We start from the raw sequence: 27,362 nt of genomic DNA, 5'->3' as shown, positions 1-27,362 counted from the left end.
AAAACAAACTACCCTCGTGATTCATAATAATAACAATAATAATAACAATAACAATAATAATAACAATAATAATAACAATAATAATAATAATAATAATAATAATAATAATAATAATAATAATAGTCGAGCAATTATAATTTCAGCCCTCAACCAGCAATCAACTGGAAATTTCTTCGACGTGCATGAATCGCGCCAAGGTCCCGAGAATCTTTTAAAAGTCCACGCGAATCCGTGAAACAGCCGAACTTCTATCACGACAGAGCTAAAGCAAAGCTGCCCCCGGTCCTTAGTCCTTAGCTTGAAAAGAAAAGGACGCGGGCTCGAGCCGCGCCATACGTGCTAACGCGGTCAAATTAAAAGCGCTTCCTGCGGCCTCGGAACTCGCCTTAAACTCGGCCCATCCGAGCGCTACGAGAGCGAGGGAAAAAGCCTCCCTAGAAATAATCCACGAGCGCAATCCCGTCCACCCCCAAAGACTTGGCCGAGGGCGCACGCGTGGACCCGCCCCTCGCAGCCCCTGTGTGGGCGGTCGCTTAGCATCAGCTCCCGTGGAGGGCGTATCCGCGGCTCCCGGTGCGCGTCTCATCCCACTCGCGGAGCGCACGTCTCCGTGGCGAGGAACTTCCAGTAGCGCGCTAAGAGCTGGCCGAGAATGATCGCGGCTGGGCCGCCGCTCCGCGTTTCGAATATTATTATGACGCTCGGGTGCGCGAGTGACGACGAGGACCTCGAGGCTTAGAGGGCGAGCAAGAGACCACGAGCAACATAAATAGATAGATAGATAGACAGAAAGAAAGAGAGAGAGAAGGAAAGATAGAGAGATAGATAGAGAGAGAGAGAGAGAGAGAGAAAGAGAGAAGTTGAGAGATAGATACATAAAGATAGATTGATTGATAGACAGATACGTATATATATATATATATATATATATATATATAAATATATATATATAGACAGAGAGAGAGAGAGAGAGAGAGAGAGAGAGGAAACTCCTGGGCTCGCGGCACGCGAGATATGCTGGACCTCAAGGGCAGCGGCACGACCGCCGCTGAGTTACCGCGTACCACGGCATTCACCAACCTCTCAATGCTGTTCGCCGGTACGTTCGATTTCTTCATTAGCGAGACCCGAAGCCAGTGGACACGCGCGCTGGATGTTTATTTATTGATAAGAGGTGGTACTCGTCGAGACCCTTACGGGATCGTTAGTATTTGGGGGGTGGGAAGATCGAAGAGTGAATGCGTAACATACGATTTAACAGCTGAAGCGCGCATTACGTGAGCTTTTATATCGAAAGGATGTGCTTGCTGATTCGGGCTGTGATGAAAGGCGTAACAGTGATTAATTAAGCCGCACATAAGAGTCGCATACTATCATAATTGTGTGAATTTTAGATTATGCGCGCTAATTGTTTTTCATCACACTCGATCAATCAAAGAACCTAAAATCTTTAATGGATTATTCGAAATTTATGCCAATTACTAAAGTGTGTAAAATGGGTACGTAAATAGTCATTTGGAAATAACTTTAACATTATATTCTAAAATTAATTAGTACTGCTTGTATTTACATATTGCTGCAAAAAAACTATTAAATTGAATTTATGCAATTGTAAGACAATAAGACTTTTAAATGCAATACCATACGTCAATAATAGTTATGATAATCCTCACTTTGCACGACAATATTGTACGGCTTGATAAATGAATAGAAACTTACAACTTATTGATTTCTCAATATTTACTTTGCTATTTAAAACTCAAACTTGCACTCTCAAACAATATATATATATAAATGTATATATATATATATATATATATATATATAAATGTATATATGTACGTGTGTATGCATGCATGTAATAATTATAATAATAATACTAATAATAATATTAATAAATAAATAATGATAATTCATAAATAATAACAATAATAAATAACAATAATAGATAATAATAGATAATAGATAATAATAATAATAATAATAATAATAATAAAGTGGGGCAATTAAAGTCTTAAATAATACGAACTTTATAGCAAAGGATAAGGATATCTCAAGTTTAATCGCAAACAATACATTCCCTCTAAAATATTATGAAAATTTACATAAGAACTGGCTTTTAAATAAAATTATTAACCCGCTATAAAAATGGGAAAAATTAGTAATAAAGTTAAAATGAAATTATAGGGACATAAACATTTCATCGGGAACAATTATAAAGAAATATTACGTTAGAAATCTAATCGAATACTAATAGTTTTATTTAAGTTTTAAATTCGTTGTAGAATCCAAAATATGCCAAAATATGCCGTAAACACATATACCGCACATATGCAAAATCACGCGAAAAAAGAAAATAGAAATATTTTTCAAAAATATTGACCCGCCAATGAGCAGCGCACTTAGAGAATGACAGGAATCGTACTATGTAAATTACATCCTTAAAACTTATCTACTAATATTAGCTAATAACAGAGTATTGATAAAGCGATATCGATGATATTATAGTTCCTTAAGCGACAAGTCAAATCTTTCACGCCATAATCTCTCATGCGAATGAGCTGGACGAGAGACCGACGGCCCATATTTAGTAATTCGTACGTTAAGAGCCTCCGGAGCTCTCAATTCCTACTTTATCCGAGTGTCTAAGTGACGAGGAAATGTCTCCGTTAAGGTCCAAGAGTCGCTGTAACGATGAATTAACGATATGCGACTCCACCGTGTGGCGAATCAAGTGCCGAACGAAAAGGATCGCAACGATATAGGAATCGGGCAGTAGGGCCGAATGTTGACTAGGAACGGGAACATGAAATCCGAGGCCTTCATTAATGGAGTGACACTGTTTGCTCAATTTTCCGAGCGACGGCCGTCGGGTTTGCGCGCGAAGGTAAAACTCGATCGCCGCAAACATCCATCGTCGATGAAGGGGTCGACGAACACTGGGCTGGGACAGTGGGTGACGGTGAGGGGGTCGTGGGGTCGCGAAGTCGGTTGGGGGTTGGGGGGGGGGGTGGAAGAGGTATGGGAGCGGAGGCGACTGCTCGCCCCATATATCGCGCGTTTGTACACACATACGCCCGGCCGCGCCAATAACTGCCAAATGAAAATATATCTGTCGGCAAACACAGTCCCAGATCTATGTGAACAGAGTCATGTTTAAGAGAGAAAGAGAGCAGAAGTTGAGTAAGTGGTAGGCTTCGGATGAAAACCTTGTGTGTGCTGAGAGATTTATTTTATTTCGAGCCGAGTTTATTACGAATCGAGAGTTTATCCGTGTCGGTCCCTGACATCTCTGTGACTAAAAATATTAACCTTATTGCAATCTATTTGTCGTACTTCGGTTTATGAAATAAGCTTCGATGAGAATTTATACGAGACTGTTGAGCACGTTGACCGTTATGCAATTTCTGACTTCTCGTGGTTCTAGCTAGTTGTCGCGGTCCGAACGGAAATTAATTTTGTGAAAAAAAAAATGAACTATCATCTATCAATAGAGATTATTTCATGCACACAACAACGCAAAAAGAAGTAATATTTATTTTAAGGATACTTTGGTTATTATTGAAGATCAACATTATAAAACCATTTGCTTATCTTTACTTATGACATTTATAATTGATTAAATATCACTTTCTTTCAACAATGACACAAAATTTTCTTTAAATACTAGTGGGAAAAATAAAAATTATTACATTATTACTGATATTTAATGAAATTCTTACATTGTTCTCGTGCCGTATTGTATAAAGAGAAAAAGATAAAAAAAAATCTAGGGCAAACATAATTGTACTCTTTCATTAAAAAATACTGGTATAAATTCTTCTTTTTAAAGCATTTTTACAATAAGATTATCATATATTTAAAGGAAAGCTGTTTCATCTCATTTATAGACAATGGAATGTGAGAGACGATTAAAAAATTTCGATTATGTATATGTATATACAAATATATATATATATATATATATATACATTTACATTTAAAAAAAAAAAAAATTCTCTTATTTCATTGAATTCTTTCAGTTTTAATTGACAACGGTCAACAATAAATAATAACGAATCATTTATTTTTCATTATCCCGAGAGAATTTAAACAGCAAATTCGATGCGTTGTACTTGTTAATTAATTTATATAACATATTGGCGTATCTTCACCAATTGTCATTATTAAAGAAAAGTGCAAAAATAAGGAAATCGCTCGGGAATGAAAAATATAAAATTTATGCAGTCGGAAGACGAAAATTCATGTTTTCGCTGTTCAATAGGCGAAAAGAAAGTAGATAGAGCGAAAAAGGGTACCCGAAAATAAAACGAGTATGTCTTGACATCGAGAATAAGGGACGAATTCACTAGAGCGAGAACAATAAAAAAAAAAAAAAAAAAAAAAAAAACGTCGTCTGAAGGAGAGATTGCAGTCTGATGTTCCTTTATTTTTACGATTACGCGTGTCCACCCCTCGCACATACGCACAAGGAGAGAAAACATATTGACCTGGCGACTGTTTACATTCTTGATTAACTCCAAAAAATTTCTCACTGTCAGATTTGTATTTATAAATGAGCTCGACTTCGCCATAACACATAATAACAAATTACGCGGCTTGAATTAACAATTTTTCATTGTGACTATTTTACCGAGTGGTCACAGTATTGAAACAATTAATTTTAAAATTGCATTACAGCTTAATGTGCTTAAGCCGTATTTGAAAGACAAATTATGTAATTGGAAATTAAAATTTGCAGATGCCATAATTGACGGTGTCACTGAAAAATTGGAAAACATTGTATGTTTAATTGAAAATGTTCGAACTACGAGAAGTAAACATAATTTTTTAAATTCGTTTGTCCCTCGCTCATGAACTAAAAACAATTACATTGCTTCTTGCGCGGCTTCAACGATTTATTAATAAAATTCCTAATTTTACATTATAAATGTACATTTGCACAAATTGTTTAATAAACTATTAATAAGAGTGTGAATAAGCGATCGATTACAATTGTTGTAAATTTTAATTCTTTTCGATCAATGAGAAATTTGACTTACATATCCGTTTAAAATTTGTTTAAAATTTATACTTGATATTTCCTCGGATAATATTCTCAAATAATATATTACAATTATCTAAATAGAATAGAAGAGAAATTTTGTTTATTCCAATAATTCGTATACGTACATATAATATAGAAAAATTAATATTATTTAAATAAACTATATAAGAATTTATCTGTTGCTTATTCAATTAAATCAATTAACTTTATTGTAAATGTAGATTCTACTTTAATTATATAAACGGACATGTCGAAATAACGTGATTAAATTACTTATTAAACAAATACAAAATTGATACGAGAGTGTCCCGGGAGCCTATGTAAGTTCATGAAAAGCACATGAAAAATGGTCTCGACTACTTATTTATCTCAACACTTGCATGACAGATTTTGAAAGGGACGATTTGGATTTGTACAATGATGAGTCCGCAGAATTTAATTAATGCGCCATGTTTTTTTGTCTTGCAGATGCCAGTAGTTCGTACAAGGGTGGATGGAGCCACGCTACGTCGCCTGCCCCTGGACAGGGTGAGTTTGTACTTTTTTCCTTTATTATTCTTAAATTCCTTTTTTGCTGCCAGGACAATTCATTATGATAATCATTTAGCTGCTCCTCCTCAGTATTATCTCATCAAGTCAGTTATTATTTCTTTTATTGCGATAATTTAATTGCAATTATTACATTATAAGCACTTGTTTAAGACATAATTTCCTCTTATTTTACGCATACGTTACAACTGATAATGTTGGAAGTAAAATTCATTAAATAGATGAAAAAAAAAAAGGTTTTTGTTGTAAATACTTTTACTCAATTATCTTACTATATGCTTTATCAATAACAGTGACAACGATATAACATTACAATTGAATCTTTCCTATATAATACAATGATTGTAATAATGATGATAATTTGTATTAAATTATCGTCACTATTATTTATAGAAATATATGCATTAAGAATGTTAGATCGAGGTCTTATATACCTATGCTCTTAAAAGTTTGTACAGTATTAGAAACTAAAAACGTTGTTTCACTCTCCCTTCTTGCTACACTAACCTATTAAATTAGCATAAATTATCATAATAATGCAATAAATTCTTTTATTGCTCAAGCGAAAATTCTTAAATAATATACATTAGGTACTTTGGAAATATGTTAATTTAGAGGTAGGACGTAGAGAGTCCCATAATCAAAATGTTAAAAATGTAATGTATTTGTGAAAGGTGGTGAGAGTTAATGATTAACGTTTGGATATCCGTGTTTTACCAAAGCCTCCACTTGTGCGGCATAATAGAAAAGGAAGAAAGAGGCTATTAATGAAAGCCAATGTAAGTTGCCGTCGCTCTCGCAACTCGGCATCGCACGCTGCATGATTCGTGGTAAAATTGAAAGCTCGAGGCCACGGAAAAGCGAGGCAAGTGCGCGCGACGGCTTTCTCCAGTCGGGGCGTCACAGGAAGCGCATAGGTAAGGAGTTGGCGTTGGTGGTGAAGGGGGTTGGCCGTCGGAGGCAGGTGACAACTGTTTAGGGGGTGGGCGGGGATGGAGGATGGGGCGTGGGCGTCGCGCTTTTGTGGCGCGTTGAACAGTGGCGGTGTCCCTTTGTCACTCGCTCACTTTGGAGCTCTTCTTTCTTTTCCTATTGCTATCTCGCTCTCGCTAGAGTCACGTGGAACAATAATTGCGCTCGCGTCACGGGAGAGAGATCAGAGCTCGTGCCCGCGGCTGACTTGTTATATAAAGACTTTGCTTTGCTTTCCTTTGCTTTGCTTTGCTTTGCTTTGCTTTGCTTTGCTTTGTTTTGCAAGCCAACTCACTCTATTTCTCACTTTCTCTCTCTCTCTCTCTCTCTCTCTCTCTCTCCCTCTCTCCCTCTCTCCCTCTCTCCCTTTCGCCCTTTCTCTCTCTCTTTCGCTGTCTATCTATCTATCTCTACCTCTCGCCTTCTCTCTCCATATCTCGATTTTACGCCTCGTATTTGCGCCTTTGTGCATCTAAGACATTGCCTTTGGCCTCAACAGAGATTCTGTAAATGCTGTTCCCGACGTTGAGAAACATCTTTGATTTAATGTAAAAGAGGTCATAGGTATTTCGAGCCTTATACTTGATGTATGTTGAAATTATGAGAAAATAAGTGTTGCACGATTCAGAGTACTTATTTAGTGTTGAGCGATAGTAGTAGGACTTTGTATTTTAATGTAATGTGTATGAAAAGTTTATACCGAAGGTTACTATTAAAATTAATAATGACTAATAACCGTGGTCGCGTGGTGTAGGGAGGGGGGAGTGGTAGGGGGGCGGGAGCTGTCATATTTCAATTACTAGTAATATTCAGCTACAATTTTTATAATGCTGAGGTACCCTTGGAATTAAATAAAATTCCACCCATTGCTTTAACGTAATTTTAACATACGAGTCCTCGCACCTAACGCCTACTGTAATTTCTTCTATAATAACTATATAATATTGTAAGTATATCACTACTTAACTTATTATAACTTACGAGAATATCGTCGAAATTACGATGTTTTATTCTGCTAAAAGAGTTAGTCATCGAGTGAGTAACCGTGAATGCGTAATATTAATTCTATAAGCAAAAGCGGAATTCGTTCGCGGGTATTTATTTCTCAAGTAATATCTATTATTATTCTAGTTGGAAGTATTTCATTAAATTTTGCCTCGATGACATTTTTACAAGAGATTTTACGTAGAAAAGCTTTCATTAAATTCGAAAATATCCCTGCAATATTATTATCAAAATGTTATTTATACTTGAACATACTTTTACTAATGTTTTAATATAGATTCAATTTTCGTATAAATTATTCGTATGAACATCAATTTTTAACAAAAATTACATAATCTCCTGTACTAGTTACATTTCTATATCAAGTAAATGAGTTAGTTTAGCTTGAAAGGTAGGATAAAGAGAAAATCCATTATGTAGACAAATGAAGAATATTTATATAGTTTATCATACTCACTTGTAGTAATTATAATGTTGGATCCATCTAATCTTGAAGAAAACTTATGCCTAATTTTCTTTATTCGTATCATACTATTATCCAAATAATGGGTGCTTAGCTAGGATACAGTAGATTTGGATTTATTTCTAAATATAGCAGAATTTATCAATTAAACGATATCTTGGTCTCCACATAAGTGGAATAATCTATTCGCACATACCAATCGTCAATTTTATTATGAATATTCGTTAGAAAATAAAAATTCGTTACAAAATAAACAACACCAATAACTCACTGGCACATTAGAATAACGTTACGTCAGTGAAAGAAATATCTCGAATGATGAAATTGATAAACGGAGCACATATTCGTTTAGTTGAAACTCTTGTGCGCGCCTCACCCTAATTCCATCTCATTTGCTTACATTTCTATAGTTCGCTCTATCCTTGCCTTTATATCACAACCTCTCACACATTTGCCGTAGCATCTCCTTCCTTTTGAGAGTCGCGCATCGTTCATGCAGCAATTGTGCGGGCGCGAAAAGCAACGGCGACGGCGTTGTGCAATATAACCTGACCGCCGGCGCTTTCCTGGTCCGTGAAATTGAAATTACATCGGAGATGAGACTCGACGTGTACATTACGTCCCTTTTCTTTGATGGTACTCAGCCTCGTGAGCTTCTTCGAGCTCGACGTGAATTTTTAATGAAAATATTTTTCTTCTCTCGTTACACATTTATATAACAAGTTTTATCTTTCTTTCTTTCTTTCTTTCTTTCTTTGCTTGGCTTTTCGACAATTTCATGAGTTTAGTGGCTCCGATTATTACCCTATAAAATGATATTATGCAGATATGGAATTTCCGATGATCAATATTGGACTGCAAATGCATACTATGTAATTATTCTATATTTACTTTGAAAACTTGCGCATATGTAGAATAACTAATATGTGACGTATACTTCATGGTCCTCGATATCGAAATCATATTTCGTGATCACGCATTTTTTAGTCCTAAAAGTTGAAGGTTTAATAAACATATAAAACGAGTATTTACCATTTAGAATTGATCAAAAAGCAAAACAATAAGGAATAAAAAATGATTATAGCATGTGAACCTACAATAAAACATAAGTTCTTTATATAAATAACCGTTACATATCATGTATACTTATGTAAATAACTTCAACTATCATTGCATGTTTAAGTAGCTCGATAAGTACAAGTATAGAGGCACGTGTTTTATTATATCGTTTTTTTTTTTTTTTTTTTTTTTTTTTTTTTTTTTTTTTTTTTTTTTTTTTTTTTTTCTATTAAAGAAATATGCAAATATTTAATAAGACTTAATAATTCTAGTCCATTCAAGATTTGTTTCCAATGAAATTCAGAGAAATATACATTAATATGTTTATACAACTCAAGACAAACTTTTTTTTCACGTCAATATAAAACTAATTTTTATATTAAACCTTTATAGAAAAATTTTCAATATCAATACGATAATACGCTTCAATTTTTTATTCGAACTGATAAATTAATGTAATATTTTGAATTATTTTATATTATTGAAGGAAATGATGAGATGTCTTGTCTTTTCATATATGTAAACATATATATATATATATATATATATATATATATAATATAATATATATAATTATATATAATATATACAATAAGCTATTACTTTCATGGTCGGATGTACAATCGTCATATAATTAATTGTCTCTATCTAAATAATAAGTGTATATGATCTTTTCGTTAAAATATAATTGGAAATATGAAAAATTTTGTAAGTTATACATTTTGTTCGCGACTTTCACCATAAAAATCTAATACCTGAATAATTCGTTGGAATAAAATTCATCTCCACGTAATTTCAAATCAGTGTAATAAACCCTGTGACAGCTTGATGTACTACATAAAAAAAATCTCGTCTCTATACTTCAAGATGAATACGTAACCATTTTAGGCCAATTAAGAAGACAACTCGTATCCGTAAATATGATATTACGGATCTCCACAAGTACACGCGTGCGCTTAAATCCTACGAGTTGAAACGGAGTTCATCGATTACCTACATCAGAACGGCTTTCGAAAACGGCTTCTAAAATCGTTGATCGTGTTAAGAAAAGGGATACACGAGCGACGCTTGCCCTCTCACTCCTCTCTCACACCCGACACCCGACTCCCACAGCGGGACAACAAGAAGTCACGCGATGCGTTCTCAGCCGTAAGCACGCACACGTGCGTTCACTTCGTGTCTCCTCAACCCTCGGCGGACAATTCGTATCTCCCACGGTAGGCGTATTTATCAGTCTCGCACCTTTTCGTCAATCGACGTCTTTCTTTTCTCTTTCTTTTGCCTCACTCCCACACCCCAAGCTCATTGATTTGCTTGTTGTGTTGTGGTCGGTCCCTTGGGCGGATCGTGATTTAGAGATGTCCTTGCAGCAGTGCGTCCTTGATTATTACATGAATGTGATACGTCCTTGAAATTATAGTTTATGAAAGCAGTAGTGGCTACTTTTTTACTTTTGCTCTAATACACGATCTAATACCTTTCATTTATACTCTGACTGTTCAATTTTGAAATATACACGCTGTATGGGATTTGAGATTTTTGATATTGATATGAGATTATTTGTACATTAATATTAATACCGAATGTTTTATCTCGCATATAATAATTCCGTATAAGCAAGAGAGCGTAATATAATTATAGTATGCTCGTTTAAATGTGCTCCGAAGATTTTTATGGAAAATCTGGTAACAAAAATTATGATAATAGGAAAATTTATTATGTTTACAGTGTAGACTGTGAGACAATTATGCATATGTTAATCAAAATAAGCAATCTACCTTTCACAATATCCGAAACAGCTGAGAATCATCGAGGCACTCAACGTTCTACCCCCAACCCCATCACCGCACGCGATCGCGTCTCACCTCACATCCATTCCGCTGCCTCTGGGTCGCGAAATCGAAAAGGAAAGACAGATGAAGGAGAAACGCAAGGATAACGAGCACCGGCGATCGGCTCAATTTATTCGACCAGCCCCTCTATACACGGAGCCTTATCTACGATCTCGGGAATCTGACCATTCGTCTACCTTCTACACTCGCTCGCGTTTCCTCCATCCTTCCATCCTTCCTTTCCGACTACCACACACACACACACACACACACACACACACAATATCTCTCTCTCTCTCTCTCTCTCTCTCTCTCTCTCTCACTCTTCTATGGTAATTATCCATGAGTCCACGAGGGTCATAGCGTGCATAACGTGACCGGCGCAAGCGCATATCCAAGGGCAAGTGTGATGGTGTGAGAGAGAGAGAGATAGATAGATAGATAGATAGAGAGAGAGAGAGAGAGAGAGAGAGAGAGAGAGTGAGTGAGTGAGAGAGAGAGAGAGAGAGTGATAGAATGACCTGGCGCGGGCGAGAGGGAGGTAGGGTGAAAAGGTGCGTGCATAAAGCGAAGCGAGAACCCGACGCCCCTCGCGTAAACCGCAGCGATTAACTCGTGGGGCGCCAACTGGTATGGGATAAAAGATTAAAGGTCAATTTGGAAGTCGAGAGAGCCGGCGGGAGCGTGGCCATTCCCCCGACCTCACCAACGCGAAGGAAATATCATTAGTCATGATGTAATGTTTTTGTTGATTCTTTAGTGTCACCGTGTCACTAATTGGTGACAAGTCGAGTATTACGGCGACTACCGTTAGTTGCATAATTACGCCCGATCGCTATCGCAAAGGCCTACTACGTATTACCGAACCAGGTATAATAAATCTTGCGCTGTCGAAATAAGCGCGATAAACGTAAAGATAAAGGGAGGTAATGAACTCGTTACTTCCTCCACTATTGCCCGTACGATTAAAAATTTCCAGCTGCAAATTAGGCTCATTCATCGTTGGTGCTGGGGAAGGTGCCCGTATATATATATATATATATATATATATGCAGATGTCGCATGTGTTCGGAAGCCCGTAGCGAGAAGTTTCTCGTCGGGTTTAAGAGGACCGGGAGCGCAATCGGCCGAGAGGACACGAAAGAATAAGAAATAATCGACGGGAGCATTTTGCCGCGGGGTCGGCGTCTCACCCCGCGGGACGTATTATGTCTTCGCCAGTACATACACGGCCACGTGCCAATGCGTGACACGTTCACGCATCGCCAGCTCGAGACTGCCGCCACCCCCGAACATATCGTCGGCTATTCATCTCGTTGAGCCACGGATGCGGGGAGGAAGAGCTTCTACTATTTTGGGGTTCGCTCCTCGCTACTTCCTCTCGCTCCTGATCCCTTACTCTCCACCACTATATATCGCTATATCAGCGTACCTGTTTATCTGTGTGTCTGTCCGTGATGACCTGCGACGATATCTCCGTGACATATCGCGCGACTATTTCGCACTCGGCTGTCTACGTACATGTGGAGCTATTTTACGGCTCAAGTGGGAGAGGCAAAGCTGATTTTTAAGTTATCTTACGATGTCCTTTTACTTAATTTATAATTTAAGGATCGGCAATATCGCTGTTCGCTTCCTTCCACTTGCCAAGATTCAATAACAATTACGTAATAACTTATTTGCCGATTCCTTAACGCGTCTGTTTAATTTTTTTTTTTCTGTGTTTTTTTATGTTTTTATTTTTTTATCTTTTACTATTCAGATCACAATGGTCATAAAGGATATGATGCATCTGTGTATTGTCCGTTCATAAAATTTGAATAACTATTCTGGTGATATACTACGGCCTGCCGACAAAGGACAAAAATGATATATAGTAGCTTTGTATGAAATCAATGTCCTGATTTTATTACCACAATATACATCAGGAAATTTTGATCCACGAACCACTCGAACAATTCAACAACCTTTTCCTCGACATTACTTTTAAATAATAGCTTTATTTTACATTCTTCGTGCAGTATTATTGCTGTAACGTGTAACTTATACGCGTAATTTTACAAATATACGCTTCACCATCCTTAATCGAATCAACATTTATTCGCGAGGAATACACTTATTTTGCCGATAAATGAAAAAAGTGCAACACGATCAATAATTAATACATTTCAACGTAAGTAATGTATGGATGATTAATTGCCAGTTACTCGTAATCCTAATGACGCTGATTATAGATAAAAGCATATATTATTTTAAACAAATATTTTATCAAAGAATACAAAGTAAGAAAAGTAGTATTTTCTTTTTAAAAGCTTGACACCCTAAGGCGAATGTCACATTCCTCATTTTATTATCACATTTGACAAGCTGAGCATATCAAAATCTAATTAATAACACGCAAGAAAGTGCGCGACCCTGAAGATTTCGACCGACCGTTGAGAATCTCATAAGCTTTTTTCAAAACTGCATAAAACTTATATTTCAATGACCCTGAAGCATTACTCCACATTAATAAATGCATTTCGTTATAATTGAAAAAAATTAAATGCCTTGATCCATAGTCTCTCGAATGAATACCATTTATGACATAAACGATTTCATTAATTAAAAATCTAATCAAAGAAACATAATAATAATGTATAAATAAATATTACATTAAAAATTTTATGAGTTAAATTAATAAGGATCTTTTTCAATGAAAAATAGTATAAGCCTCTTGGAAATATTTCAAAATCTTCTGTCAAAAGTATCGCTATTCATAAAGAAACTTTCTTTAAGACATAGTAATAATTCATTGACACCTTCATTACTAAATAATAGTAGCGTTCAAAGATCTATGAATTACATTAAAATATTTCGATTCTATACTTTAAGAATCCTTCGAATCAACAATATAAAATCCGTTTCAGATTTAATGCAAAAATAAAAAAAACTGCTAAAACCTACCGTAACTCATTCTACCTATATAATACTCCCGACAACTTTCCAAAAAGGTCCCACGAAGACCAACATTCGTTTGTAAATTTGCTCGCAAACTATTCCAACCGATCAAACGAATTTCCCAGCCCTCTCCCCCATCCACGAGATCCACGTTCGTTCCTTCATCCTAGCAGTGCGAGCAACAAGCTCCCATTGAGCTGTCAGACAGAGGAGACAGCAGGCGCAAATCGAATAAGCTCGCGTAACTCTGTAAAATGCCAGTATAAAGTGGAAAGTGGAGCCCCCGAGACCTCAAGCACGTACGTTAAAGCTCCAAAGCTCGGGTGTAAACGCGCAACAGAAGCAGCGCAGGGACTCGGAAGCCGGTTTTGCCGTCGCGGAAGTCGCTCCCGCTTCCGGGACCGTTGGCCCCCCGGCAATGGGGCCGGTCACGCTGGCACTGCCATGTCGCCTCCCCTCCCCAAACCCCGCCCCCCCCCCCGCCCTCCCTTAACCCGCCCCAGCCGCTCTCCCCGCCGCCGCCCCCCGTCCCGCAGAGCGCAGATTTATACCCACTCGAGGCGCACGTGCCGACGGCGACGGTCCGCTCGTAAAACAATGGGGCCGGCGCGCGTGACGCGTCAGGTAGAGCGTGAAACGCGCCGAGGGTCCACGGCCCAACATGAGAAGGACGAGGGTCGTGTTATGCACTTTAGCTCGCCGAGTGTATTATGTTGGACGCTCGAGCGTATGGACATTGTACGTGTGCGCGTGTACCCTGATAATAACTTATCGATCTAATGGCTCAATTACAGTTTCTTTTGTTTGGTTGACGAGGGTAGTTGTGTGGGCGGTAGGCCAGGGCGGGCCGAGGCGGGGAGGGGCGGTCAGATTGCTATTTTCTCTTTCAAAACGCATTTTAAAACTATTAAAGCCTCGTTTACTACTTCCAGATTTCTACAGTTCGGCATTGGACCTCGAATTTCCTTGGATATGCTGCTGCGCGATAGCCCCTTGTCTCCTTTCACGCGAGAATCTTCATTATTAACATAACAATTATTATTGCTACTATTATCATTATTGTCACCGCAATCATCATCATCATCATCATCATCATCATCATCATCATCATCATCATCATCATCATTATTATTATTATTATTATTAATTTTAATAATGGCGTATACGTTACATTTTTCATCTACACGTATTGATACTTAATTGGAGATTAGATGTCGCTCGATAATATTTATAAACCACGTAAACATATAATTAGCGTAAATAATGATTAAACTGAAGATAAAGCACTTGGACGTGTACGCGAACTATGTATAATACATCGAGTGAGCTTGTTAAGTAGCTTGCAAGAATTGTGCGATGTCGTGATTGGTCTTCTCGTACATTTACTTTAGCAGCGAAAAGTTAATTTTTACGAGAAAACAACTTCCTTTTCTTTAGCAAATCAATTCTTTTGTACGTTATAAGAAAAAGAAAGACGTACACATAGAGGAAAATACGAGTTCCGACAGATGCCGAGCATAAGTAGCAGTTGGTGTTCGCTATGTTAAACAATTCGATTTACCGTGGTTGATTGGAGCAAAGGACAAGCTAGAGATAGACTGAGCGTGTGTGTTTGTATGTGTGTGTGCATGCTAGCATGCGTGCTAGCTTGCGTGCGTGTGCGCGCGTGGTTGGGTATTGGGTAGGCGAGAGGGGAAAAGGGAAGAGAGGGATGAGTTAGAAAGCGAAAAATAAGGGTAGAAAGGGCCGGAGATATACGGAATTCAGAGTTCTAGTATGGGGTTGGCTGCAATCAGCGTAGCCGCGGGGTTTATTTTTCGCCTTTACACGTCATCTTCCCTCTCTCTCTCTCTCTCTCTCTCTCTCTCTTTCTCTCTTTTTTTTCTTTTCTTATACCGTCGTTCTTTTGTCGATCCATACGTCACTTTGTGCATTTCGTCGTGATTTTCTTTCCAAAGCTTTTAATCTTTAAGAAATAGTAAACTGATAGATAGGCATGCCTCGATAAACTCAAATGTGCATATTTCTTTGATCGTGTGAGCAATTTTTAAAGAAATTTTACGTTTATATAATATCAATTATTAGGTAATCCATATGTTATTATTAATTCTTTTATCGCTCTCTTTATGAGTACATAATTTTTTGTCGCTAGTAATAATAATAATAATAATAATAATAATAATAATAATAATAATAGTTATATGTAACTAAAATTATTAATTTCATAACATGAAAATAATTATTTGCCACGATACAATGTTTAAAGAGAAACTTTCTCCGCTTAATTACATGGAGATGCATATTAAACTATCCCAATAATGATGATTTTAATTATAAATTAAGAGTTTTATATCGTAAGACAAGTCATAGGACTCTCGATTCGTAAATTATGCTCGATCATAAGAGAACGAAGTAGGACTTGACAACAGCAATAAAAGCGCTAATTCATGCCCACTTACTCGTAACAATGCTCCGATGTACTTGGAATAATAAAGAATTCAGCATTTTTAAGAAATATTTCATATTGCCATCTGATAGAATAAAAATGGAAAAAACTGTGCTCTTTACTGCTAGAACGAATAGACATAAAGGATCGTATATAAGACGCTCCTCAATTACGCCTCGAGTACTTGAATTTAATCGGTATGATTGTCTTACATTACGCATATCGTAAATAACCAATGCGTGCGTGCGAAACCGTTTGAAAAGCCGTAAACCGCGAAATCATTGACAGAGGGCGCAATCGAAAAGCCACCGCCAGTGAGCAGAATTCGATGAGAAGGACGTGAGCAGCTAATTGCCGAGACAGGCTTAGTGTATAAGCAACCGACGTAGAATTATAGTCGTCGAAGGCCTTGTGTGACTTCGTGCATGGCTACGTGCTATCGCACAGCCACTCAGCTAACCACCACCCGACTACACCCACGCCGGTGGCAAAGCGGCAGTTTGCGCATTCACGAGCAATTACGCGAGGTGGGGTAATCCCGTTAGACCGGCGACCGGGGCTCCAGCCTCCTCTCACGAGACAAGGGTCCGCGAGAGGATCAAAGAGCCCAAGATTACGCGTCGACGAGCCGCTATTCGCAGTGACACTCGTGCGACACTTCTCGGCTCTCGTGGCCGACAACGAGTCGCGCCCGACTCCCACGAGCGTCACGTGACTGATGCTGTCTTCTTACCTCGGCGTCTCCCTTTGAACTTCTTACAGAACAATTCACAGCGCTCGTCCGGCTGCATCAAGTTCGTTCGCGCCCCCACAGTTCTCCCGAATCTTATTTTCCAACAACATTTGAGTTAGGATAAATCACAGCCTTAGAAGTTTCATCTTGAGCTCGTTGGCTTACAATGCCAAGATAAACCCTAATCGCATTGATTTTGTTGAAATAACGCGTTTTTTCTATCATTCAACTCCTTCCATTAGTCGCTTTATTAAGTATTAAATTTTTAAAAAAAAAAAAAAAAAAAAAAAAAAAGCGTAGTCTTTATTATGGGAACAAACATCTATAAATTCTAAAATCTACAGTATTTAAAAAGATTTTCGAAATTCTATTAGATCCGTCATAAAGACAATTGTTGAAATTTATTATAAAGTCCCCTATTCAAGCCAATTTAAAAAAAAAACATTTTATTTTCCGATTTCACAGCAGTATTTATTACAAAACTTAATACATTTATTATTATTTTAATAATTTTTAATAACAATGCTGATAAGAACTGAATTCGTTTGATTAAGTTCTATTAGATACTTCGATGAATATAACGCATTGTAGGCATTAAAAAAAAATAAGATACGAGGAATTTTATTGTAAAATTTTGGCGCATCCGGTCGACTAGTCATAAAAGATTGTTTAAAAAGTTCGCGCAATCTTAAAGCTAAATTGCTTCGTATATTCAAAACTTTGCCAAATAGTGAAAAGATAAGCTTTTGAAAATTCATCCGCGTTGAGTGATATACGTCTGCTGCTTGGATTCGTGTTTGCCTACACGGAAATCCTCTCTAACGGATTCTGCCGCTCGAGCGAGTTTCCGGGCGTGCTTTTTCTCATTTTCGCCGAGGCTAGGGAGAGTCGATCGCGTTCGGCAGCTGCCTATCTACTACGTATACGTAACCGCTTGACCCACGAACGAGCGCCAGTTACTATTTCATTTCGAAATCACGGGAGCGAGAAGTCAAGAAGATTTCGTAGATGCCAAGTATCTAAATGCGAACTGTTAAAATAAGTTGCTTCTCGTTCAAAGCGAACTCGAGTCACTTTCCGATGGATTCCGCAGCACTAAGCTCGAGTGAAATGTCCCTTAAAGCGTCAACGGGTTAAAAAAAAAATACACGCGCGCGCGCGCACACACACACACACACATATATATATATATATATAGTGTACCAAAGCACGATCGATAATGCAGGGACTCGTCAGAATTTATATCACTGCTTTGCCCCTATTGAAATTCTGCTTTAGCCATTCCTGTAGAATTATTTCACGAGAAATGGGAAGACGAGCAGCATTTGATCGCGTTTTTTATAAAATCCAAAAATCTTATATGCCTTCTCCTACTAACTTGCCACTCCTGTACTCCCCGTTATCCAATTAAATAATGTTCAACTTGTCTTCGTTAATACGCCCTTCGACTTGCATCGATATAACAATAAACAACACAATATGGTAAAATAAGGAGAATTCTGAATTGTTATTCTCTTGTGATTTCAGGGTACGGCAGCAGCCTATCGAAATCAGCACTGGATTCACACTCGCATCTTAGGCAACCTGGTACGTAGTAGGTAGTCTTTCTTTTCCGAGGGTCCGAGCGAATGGCTTGATCCTTGAGCCAGACGATGGGATAAGGAAGGCCGCGCACTTTCCGATAACTTCACTCTAGCCGACAAGAGAGCACGAGTCCAAATAAATTGTCCTTTAGCCCTCAAAAGCTTAAATAATACGATGACACGTTAAGTCACAGGGACATACGTCCGATAAATTAATCGCTCTATTAATTATAAAAGACGACTTTTTTGTCACGGCACTTGTTGCGCGCACGCGCTCCGTTTTTCTATATCTGCGGAGCAATTGCATTTATAGGTGAGCTAGAAGAGATTATGCGGCTGAAAATTAAAAGTAAAAACTAATTTACATCGGTCTCCCATTGCCGGTAGCGCGGGCCACTCCACGGCTCAGCCTAAAAGAAATACTCAACTGCCCGCTCGTTATTTCCATTCCGATAGATCCCTATCGACTGCATTCGATCGATCATTATCTAGGAAACCGAATGCCACGTCGAGGGTACACAAACGACGCGCTAAATACTCGCACCCCACTAATCCGGATCCAACAAGGAGATAGACTGCGCGCCAAATAAGTGAATAAATGGGGGCAGCGAGGAGCGACCACCCCGCCCACCACCCCGGCAAATTCCATCAATCGACCCTGGGAAATGCGAGATGGTCGCGTGAGCACTACCGCGGCCCGATTATTAGCGAGCATCGGCCGTTTAGAACGCGGATGAATGCTAATCGACCGACCGGCCTGATTTCTCCGGTGCCCTCGCCACGCCCAAAAATTGCTCCTTCGGTGCGCGAACTTCGCTTCGCGCCGACGTATTTCCATTGACTTTCGGGGTACCGGCAGAAGGGACTCGGCTACGCCGTCAACAACATTATTATTAATCTCGCTCGCGAAAGTTCGAGACGAAGAGCTATTCGAGTGGCTCGGACACTGGCATTTGCCGGCACCGAGGATTTCTTCTTATCCAGATAAACGAGTGCTAAGTTATATATGCCTGCTGAAAATTATTCCAATATCGAGTCGAATTACAAAAAGTAACCAATCCAACATTGGTGATCGAATTAGCAAATTTTTTTTTATTTACACCGAGATGTTTTTTTAATTCGCCACTTATGGTTTATGCTGCCCGGACCATAGCCTCCTACATTACTTCGTAGTATCGCAATTTTCGGCCATTTCCAATAATTGCCGTAGTAAATATCGTTTATCTCGATTTTGTGCAATTTTCTAAGTACAAACTGTAGTCTGCGGTTACGTGCTACCAAATTACTTTTGCATTTCGCCAATAAAACTTATTCCTATGCGTCAACTCCAATAATTAATATATTTGCCTAGCCTGATTACACATTAGGTAGTCCATTGTAATTGCGTAATTCAACAAATAAATGTATTATTTACGGATTTATACTGCGCGTTTTGCCATCTATGAGTGTCATTCCTAATTTATAGCCGTCTCATGCTCGATGCATTTTTCCTATCTACGCGCGTATAATTATTACTCGTCTTAGCAGAGTTTCGTTCGCTTAAATCGCACTTCGTAAAATTCAATTTAATTATTATTTACTTCGATTTATTTAATACGTAAAATGATGAAATTTATGTAACATTAAAATTTATTCGCTCGCGTATTAAATTCCAATTAAATTCAAATATTCACGTAATATCTCAACTATTGAGCATTATATCAATATATATAGTTTTCTGCAAAATCTTATATTATGTATAAACCCATTAACTTTTTGTATGCATGTTTTTGTATTTTAATATGATTGAACGTCAGCGCGTTAAAGAATTAATGACCATATGTCAATTTCACATAATCACTACGTATCGTATTATTAAAGAGTAATTGTTAAATGTTATTATAATTACATGAATTATTTTACAATCCATAGTACTTTTACGCTTTATCAAATAATAAATAATAAACGAATCTTGTATAAACAAAATTAAGGCAGTTTACTTGACGGCACGGCGTTACACGCAACCTCCGAGAAAAAGAGACCTTTAGAGAGAGAGAGAGAGAGAGAGAGAGAGAGAGAAGAAAAACAGAAAAAGGCATGTACAATATATGTGTATATATATATATAGGAAAATGAAAACAATAGGAATGACGCAACCAAAATGAAAGCCACGTCAATTAAAAGTTTGAACATTGTTTACGAACTATCGACGTTCTCGGAGATTCGCATAGCCATTTGCAGCTCATCGTGTTCCCTGTGCGCTAGTAGATAAATGGGTGTACCGCGCCCCTCGCCCATTATTAACTCGTAAGTGAATTACCGTTCGATCGAAAGGCGATCACTGGGCGCATTCATACAGGGAACTCATCCGACGAAGCGACCTTTGAGGTCCGGCCATTCGACCGTAGAGCAAGAAAGTGAGAGAGAGAGAGAGAGAATGGGAGTGCGTGTGAGACAGTCGGCGACGATACAAGGGATGAAAAGAAAAGGATAGCAAGAGGTCAAAAGCCTACGAAACCCATCGAACAAATGTAGGGAGAAACGAACTAATGCTGCTGCCAATTGGATTTTGTTTTATTTGTTTCATATTATTATTTCTTTTTTTTTTTCTTTTTTTTTTTAAATTAGCAACACCCTTATTGGATACTAACGATGCAAAAAGTAACGACATGCCTTTTCTTTATACAAAACTAATAACTTGACACAATTTAAAAAAAATAAATAGTGCATTGCTCGGTTAACTAATCATTTACTAGACTATTTGCCAACAAAAAATGGCATCATTAAATAAAATTTCATTTCAAAGTAATCTCGAAAAATATACAATAATGAATATAAAAGATATGTTAAAATATGGATATAAAATTGAATTGTTTATTTAGTTGAGAGTCTTGTGTTAGAGGCCTTATTCAGTCCTTAATTTTTATCCTTTGATTGTCTGTACTTTAGATGTCGTAAATGTACGTAAAATTAAAATAACTCCAATTAAATTTGCCAGTCATTATTCTACATAAATATGTAAAATCATACTAAACTAATACTTGTAGCTAATTATCTTAAGACCATTTTCTATTTGATTTTCGAGATTTTTGTCAAGTTAATGACACAATCGTATCTTTTTACTTTTTACTTATGTAAAAACATGTGTGTTGATCTTATACTAAACTATAGATAAATTCATGAATTATGTACAAACGTGTAAAAAATTTTGTTTTTTAATATACATACTTTATGCATTAAGGAGAAAAAAGGACAAAATTTTTGTCTCGAATTATTTATTTATTTTTATTTTTTTTTTTTTAAATTAAATATACCATCCGTTTACTAAAGTTTAACATAAGTGTAATATCGAAAATTTCATTTAATTAACATTAAGTGGATAAATTCGTGTATCATTTTGTGGCAATATTAGATTAATATTCGTCCGAAGCGTTATAAACCAAGACACGACATTGCTTTAAGCGAAGAGAATGGTGAAGGAGAGGGTAAAGTAGCGAAAATGCGCACCCTGCCTTTCCCCGAGCAATCATAATCGCTTAGAAATGCGCTTCTCAGCGAATTGCCACTGATTTCAGGCTTCTTTCCCTCTCTTCGTCGTCATCGTCTTCTTTGTCATAGAAGTCCATTTATCCAGCATGGACGAGTCGAGAGTGAGTAAAAAATCCCCACGCCACGCTTGATGGCACTTTTTTACGAGTCCTTTGAATCTGAATCATAAGGATACAGCATGACAGTTACAGAAGGCATTGGCTTTTCATAATCACGTTAAAGCCAATAATATATTTTTTCGCTCAACCAAGGTATATCGCTGACTTCTGATTTACTACTTAATTGCGTATTACCGTCTAAAAAAATTCCAATCTTTATCCGATAGAAAATAATTTCAATATACAACGGATTTGTTTGACTCTGACGATCTAATGTCTCTGCTTTAAAGCTTCTGGCATCTAGCATTTCCAACTAAAACGTGCCAAACTGAGAAATAAATATTAATGTAATATTTGATGGAATTAATGGATTGCTTCTCGTGTTCAACGATTCCTCGATGGTTTATTTACGATAATATTTTTATTAATATTGAACCTATGAAAATATTAATTAATACCTCTGATATATCGTGCCTTACAACTTATTTACATGAGCAATTAAAATTAATAATACAGATAATGAAAGATCGTTCATTATTATTATTATTTATAATATTTCATCGAGTAGATAGTAAAATTTATCCTTATTTATAACATTATAATTTCCGGTACATTCAATGGGAAGATTATTAAAATACAAACTATTATAATTAATCATATTGACTTATTGATAACGTATTTTTGATGTGTATGAACATAAAATTACTATTAACGAAATGGAAAAATTTTTAATTGATTGAAAATTCATTATTGTATATTGAATTTCTTATTCATTGCCATTTCATTTGTTTCGATAACTTTATATTTCGCCATCGACTACCACCAATGCATAAATCCATTAATTGGATAATATTTACAAAAAAGAAAAAAAAAATAGTTCTTTAATTGTATAAAATATAGTATAAAATAAGTGTAATTCCATTCGAAAATTGCTTGAATTACAATATTAAGTGATGAAAATCCATAAAGTACTAACGATCAATAGTTCATAGCAATAAATTAAGAAAGAATATGAAATTGTATTTACAACGAAAGACGCATTACATTTTATTATATTTGATTTAATTTGCAACATAACACTCGATATCTTAACAGAACATGAAATTTTTCTTACCACATTTCTGGAATATATAAGTATATTATAAATCACTGGAAAACCTGCAATTAAATTCCCAGACTTTGATTATCCGATACAATAAAACAGCCAAGTGCTCATCTTAAATAGTAGCTTTCGATATTTACTTCCTATAGACAAAATAAAAAGATTGTAAAAATGTAGCCCCGGCCACTCATGTTCGCTGCTCTTCCTTCCTTCACAGCTGTAAACTCCAACTTTCTTCGTAGTATACCTATTTATTACACGCTCGTTTCTCTCTTTGACTAGCGAGAGCAAGTGCAGTCTCTCCCCGTATATCGTCGTACTAGTCAACATCCCCTTAAAAGGCTTTACAATGCGTCATCACCGTCAGCGCGCGACTTGAAGTGTCCTCTCGCTCCTCTCTCTCTCTCTCTCTCTCTCTCTCTCTCTCTCTCTCTATCTCTCTCTATCTATCTATCTCTGTCTCTACATATCTCTATATATCTCTATATATCTACGTATCTCACTCACTCACCGTACAAAGGATATAATCGCAGCAACCCTACAATAGAATAGGAGTTCGTTTGGATCACAATAATTTTCAAGCTCCTCCAGCTCCACTTTTTTTTCGCTTCGAACGAAACGCTAAATACCATACTGGAACATAAGCCTGTCTACGTTGATCACTCGCGCCTTGATTGCAAGCTCGTCTTGCTTGATCACGAGTGGTGATGTATAGCTGCTAATTTTTTACGAACAAAAAACGATTGTTTGAATTAGTACGACTTTCCTACACACAAAGTCTACGGAGCTTTTTTATCCACCGTTCAACTTGCTCTGTTCCCCCTCCCCTCTCTCTCTCTCTCTCCTTAAGAATAGATGAACACGCATTGGACAATTTTTCCATTGGTATTTCTCATTTCGTTGTAAATTTAACAATGTATATGTAATTTCTTTGCCGGAGAGTATTCGTAAATTATTGTTCCACTCAATAATTAATTAATGATTAATTTATTTTAGTTTGTATATCGGTAAATTAATTTGACAAAGCCTGGTAGAATAATTTTTTGTAATTTCAATTCAATTGGATAATAATGTTATTTATTATAAAACGATGCTTTGATAGATAATAATTCGCAAATTTGAAATTGCAAACAACTACCTATGCTCGAGTAAAATATATCTATGTTTTATTTTTCTATTTTCTCTTTCTTCTTACTTTTTCTTCTTTTTTTCTTCTTTTTTTTTTCTTTTTACCATTGTGTTATTAATAACGTCATAAAGTAAAATTTTACAATAGAAGCAACTAATACTTTTACTTAAAATTTCGTTAAATTGGAGCTGGTAATTGCGTACTTCCCATTGTATCTTGACGTCTACACGTCAAACACAATACGCGAAATCCCATTAACAATCTGGCTTCGGTGTAAAACGCAGATGCATGCAATTAAAAATGCCAAAAATCTAAATTAAGCGCCAGTAGAGAATTAAGTGAAAGGGGAAAAAAGAATAAAAGGAATGGCATTGAACGTAAGTATCTAGGTAAAGATCGAGGGCCCTCGCGAGCAAAATACTTCCCGTCGCGCTAAAGAGACGTTTTTCGGCTCGTTTCTCCAATCTCCACTCAAGTTCACCGCTTTTCCTTCTCTTACTGCAGATCCGTATCAGATGTTCGGGGCGACGAGCAGCCGACTGGCGAGCTCGGGCTCCGGACAAATTCAGCTCTGGCAGTTCCTGCTGGAACTGCTCTCGGACTCGAGCAATGCCGCCTGCATCACGTGGGAGGGCACGAACGGCGAGTTCAAGCTGACCGACCCGGACGAGGTGGCAAGGCGATGGGGCGAGAGGAAGTCCAAACCCAACATGAACTACGACAAACTATCAAGAGCGTTGAGGTGAGGCTTTTCGTCGATGTGCCATTATACGTAACGCGATAAAATGATAAAATTATCGAGAGAGATAGAAATCAATCGACTGATTCAGCGTTTCAATTGATAATCAACTGTTTTGTACCGAGTGCAAGCGAAATAAAATTGTCTCTTCTTTCGAGGATGCACGCGTCTCAAAATTCTTAAAATTTCAGTCGCCTTTGTATTCTTCTACACAGGCTTACTCTATTTAAACGAACGAAATGCAAAACTCATGACTTATATAATATATGACTTTGTACAACATTTGACTGGTAAAATATAACTTCTTAGATTTCTAATAAATCGAAAGTTACATTTATGAAAATACTTGTACTCAAATGTCAAGAAAATGATTACTTGGCAACGGATTAATTTTAATAGGAATGCTCGTCTTCCACGCTTTCCATAAATCGAATTGGCAAATAAAAAAATATCGAAAATTGCTTGCTAAATGACGATAGAGAAGAAAAAAAGATGGGCTACATCATCGTGTAATAATAAGAACAGTTTTTGCGTGAAATATATGATGGGCGGGTCGTTGAGATGCAATACTACAGGAGTTGAGCTATTCGTCCAACGAACGAGCGTCTACCTACGTAACAGAGAGTGAGAGAGTGAGAGAGTGAGAGAGTGAGAGAGTGAGAGAGAGAGAGAGAGAGAGAGAGAAATTTCAATCATCAAATTCTATGTCGAGACGAGCAGATCCGGCCTAGCAAAAAGTGATGGAGAAAAAGATGCGGGGTGAGACGAGAGAGGAAAGGAGGAAACGGAGACACGTCTATTATTTTTCGATCAGATTCCCTGATTGAGTTATCGACGTTACTAGTGCAGCCTCGCTCTCTCCACGTCGTATTCCTCGATAATCACTCTTTTCCCAGATCCGCGAGGTCGAATCTTGTTTAAAAATAACGTGGCAATCGTCGCAACGCCTGCCCTAATCGAATTCGAGCTCCGAACTAATAAATGCCGAAAATTTGTCGCCCTGCAAGTTGCCTTATGAAAATTTTTAACCCTACGTTTATATCGCGAGTAATTCAACTTAATTCACTAACTTTGGCTACAGGCAGGGACTTTGACAAGTGTCTCGCTACCTTTCGAATCATCGACTGCCAAACCTCAATTGTTAGTCTTATTTTCTCTGATACGGATTCTGAAATTGGACTATAAGCCATCCAGGGACAAATTAACAATCATCTTTTTAAATTTAAAATGCTGTATGAAATAATTTTTACATAAAAAAAAAAGAATAAGAAGAAGAAGAGCTTTTATATCGAGCGAGTTTTTAGATCAGCCAAATATCGATATTTGTAAATATAAATTTGTTCTAATTATCACAAACTATACGTATTCCTCGTACAGGCAGAGATAATTGGTTTATTTAAAATTTCGCGAAAAATGTGTCCCTACATTGGGAATAAAATTTTTTCACTTTCTACAAAACTACTTATCTCAAATAATGTAATAAATCAGGCATGCCTTTCGGGATTAAATTTAAAAAAAAAATATTCCATTTTATAAATACATTCGCGATTCATGCTGTTGATTAAGTTTAGTGTGTGTGTGTGTGTGTGTGTATGTGTGAGAGAGAGAGAGAGAGAGAGAGTGATTGATAAAGCAGCGACCCTGTCGTATTTTCTGTTTCAGGTACTACTACGACAAGAACATCATGACAAAGGTCCACGGCAAGAGGTACGCATACAAATTCGACTTCCAGGGCCTAGCGGCGGCGACGCAACCCGCGGCCGCCGATCCAGCAGCTTATAAGTACCAGAGTGAGCTCTTCATGTCCGGATACGGGCACGCGAAGCTGAACCTCATGCCGCCCCCGGCAGCCTCGGTCTCGGTCTCCGTGCCCGGGGGCCTTTTCCAGTCGGCCTCGAGCTACTGGTCGACGAGCCCCGGCGCCAACCTTTACGCCGGTCACCACACGGCCTCCGGCCACGTGCCGCCCCATCTCGGCAGTTACCCCCACTATGCATGACCCGGTGCCGAGCACTGGGGCGCCCTCGGTACTCCCCGCTGAGCTACCGCGAGGTTCGCCCGGGAGACTCGTCGCCTCGGACGTGCGCCAGCCCCGACTCCTGCCCGTCGCGACGCGACCCCCGCTCACGGCTCGGAG

At 37.6% G+C, this 27,362-nt stretch overlaps 1 protein-coding gene across 1 annotated transcript in view; it reads left to right on the top strand.

Moving 5' to 3' along the window:
* The window catches only part of Ets65A (DNA-binding protein D-ETS-3), a 68,396-nt gene extending 41,040 nt beyond the window's left edge, over positions 1–27,356 (top strand). The window contains exons 3-6 of the mRNA XM_011501454.1: positions 5,516–5,575; positions 18,574–18,633; positions 24,991–25,228; positions 26,888–27,356. Coding sequence (XP_011499756.1) covers positions 5,516–5,575; positions 18,574–18,633; positions 24,991–25,228; positions 26,888–27,224 — 695 coding nt within the window. The 3' untranslated portion in view covers positions 27,225–27,356. The remainder of the gene's footprint in view (positions 1–5,515; positions 5,576–18,573; positions 18,634–24,990; positions 25,229–26,887) is intronic.
* The last annotated feature ends 6 nt before the right edge of the window (positions 27,357–27,362 follow it).

This window comes from Ceratosolen solmsi, unplaced genomic scaffold (genome assembly GCF_000503995.2).
Source record: "Ceratosolen solmsi marchali unplaced genomic scaffold, CerSol_1.0 scaffold3, whole genome shotgun sequence".
NCBI lineage: Eukaryota > Metazoa > Arthropoda > Insecta > Hymenoptera > Agaonidae > Ceratosolen > Ceratosolen solmsi.
This window is presented reverse-complemented; position numbering and strand designations above follow the sequence as displayed.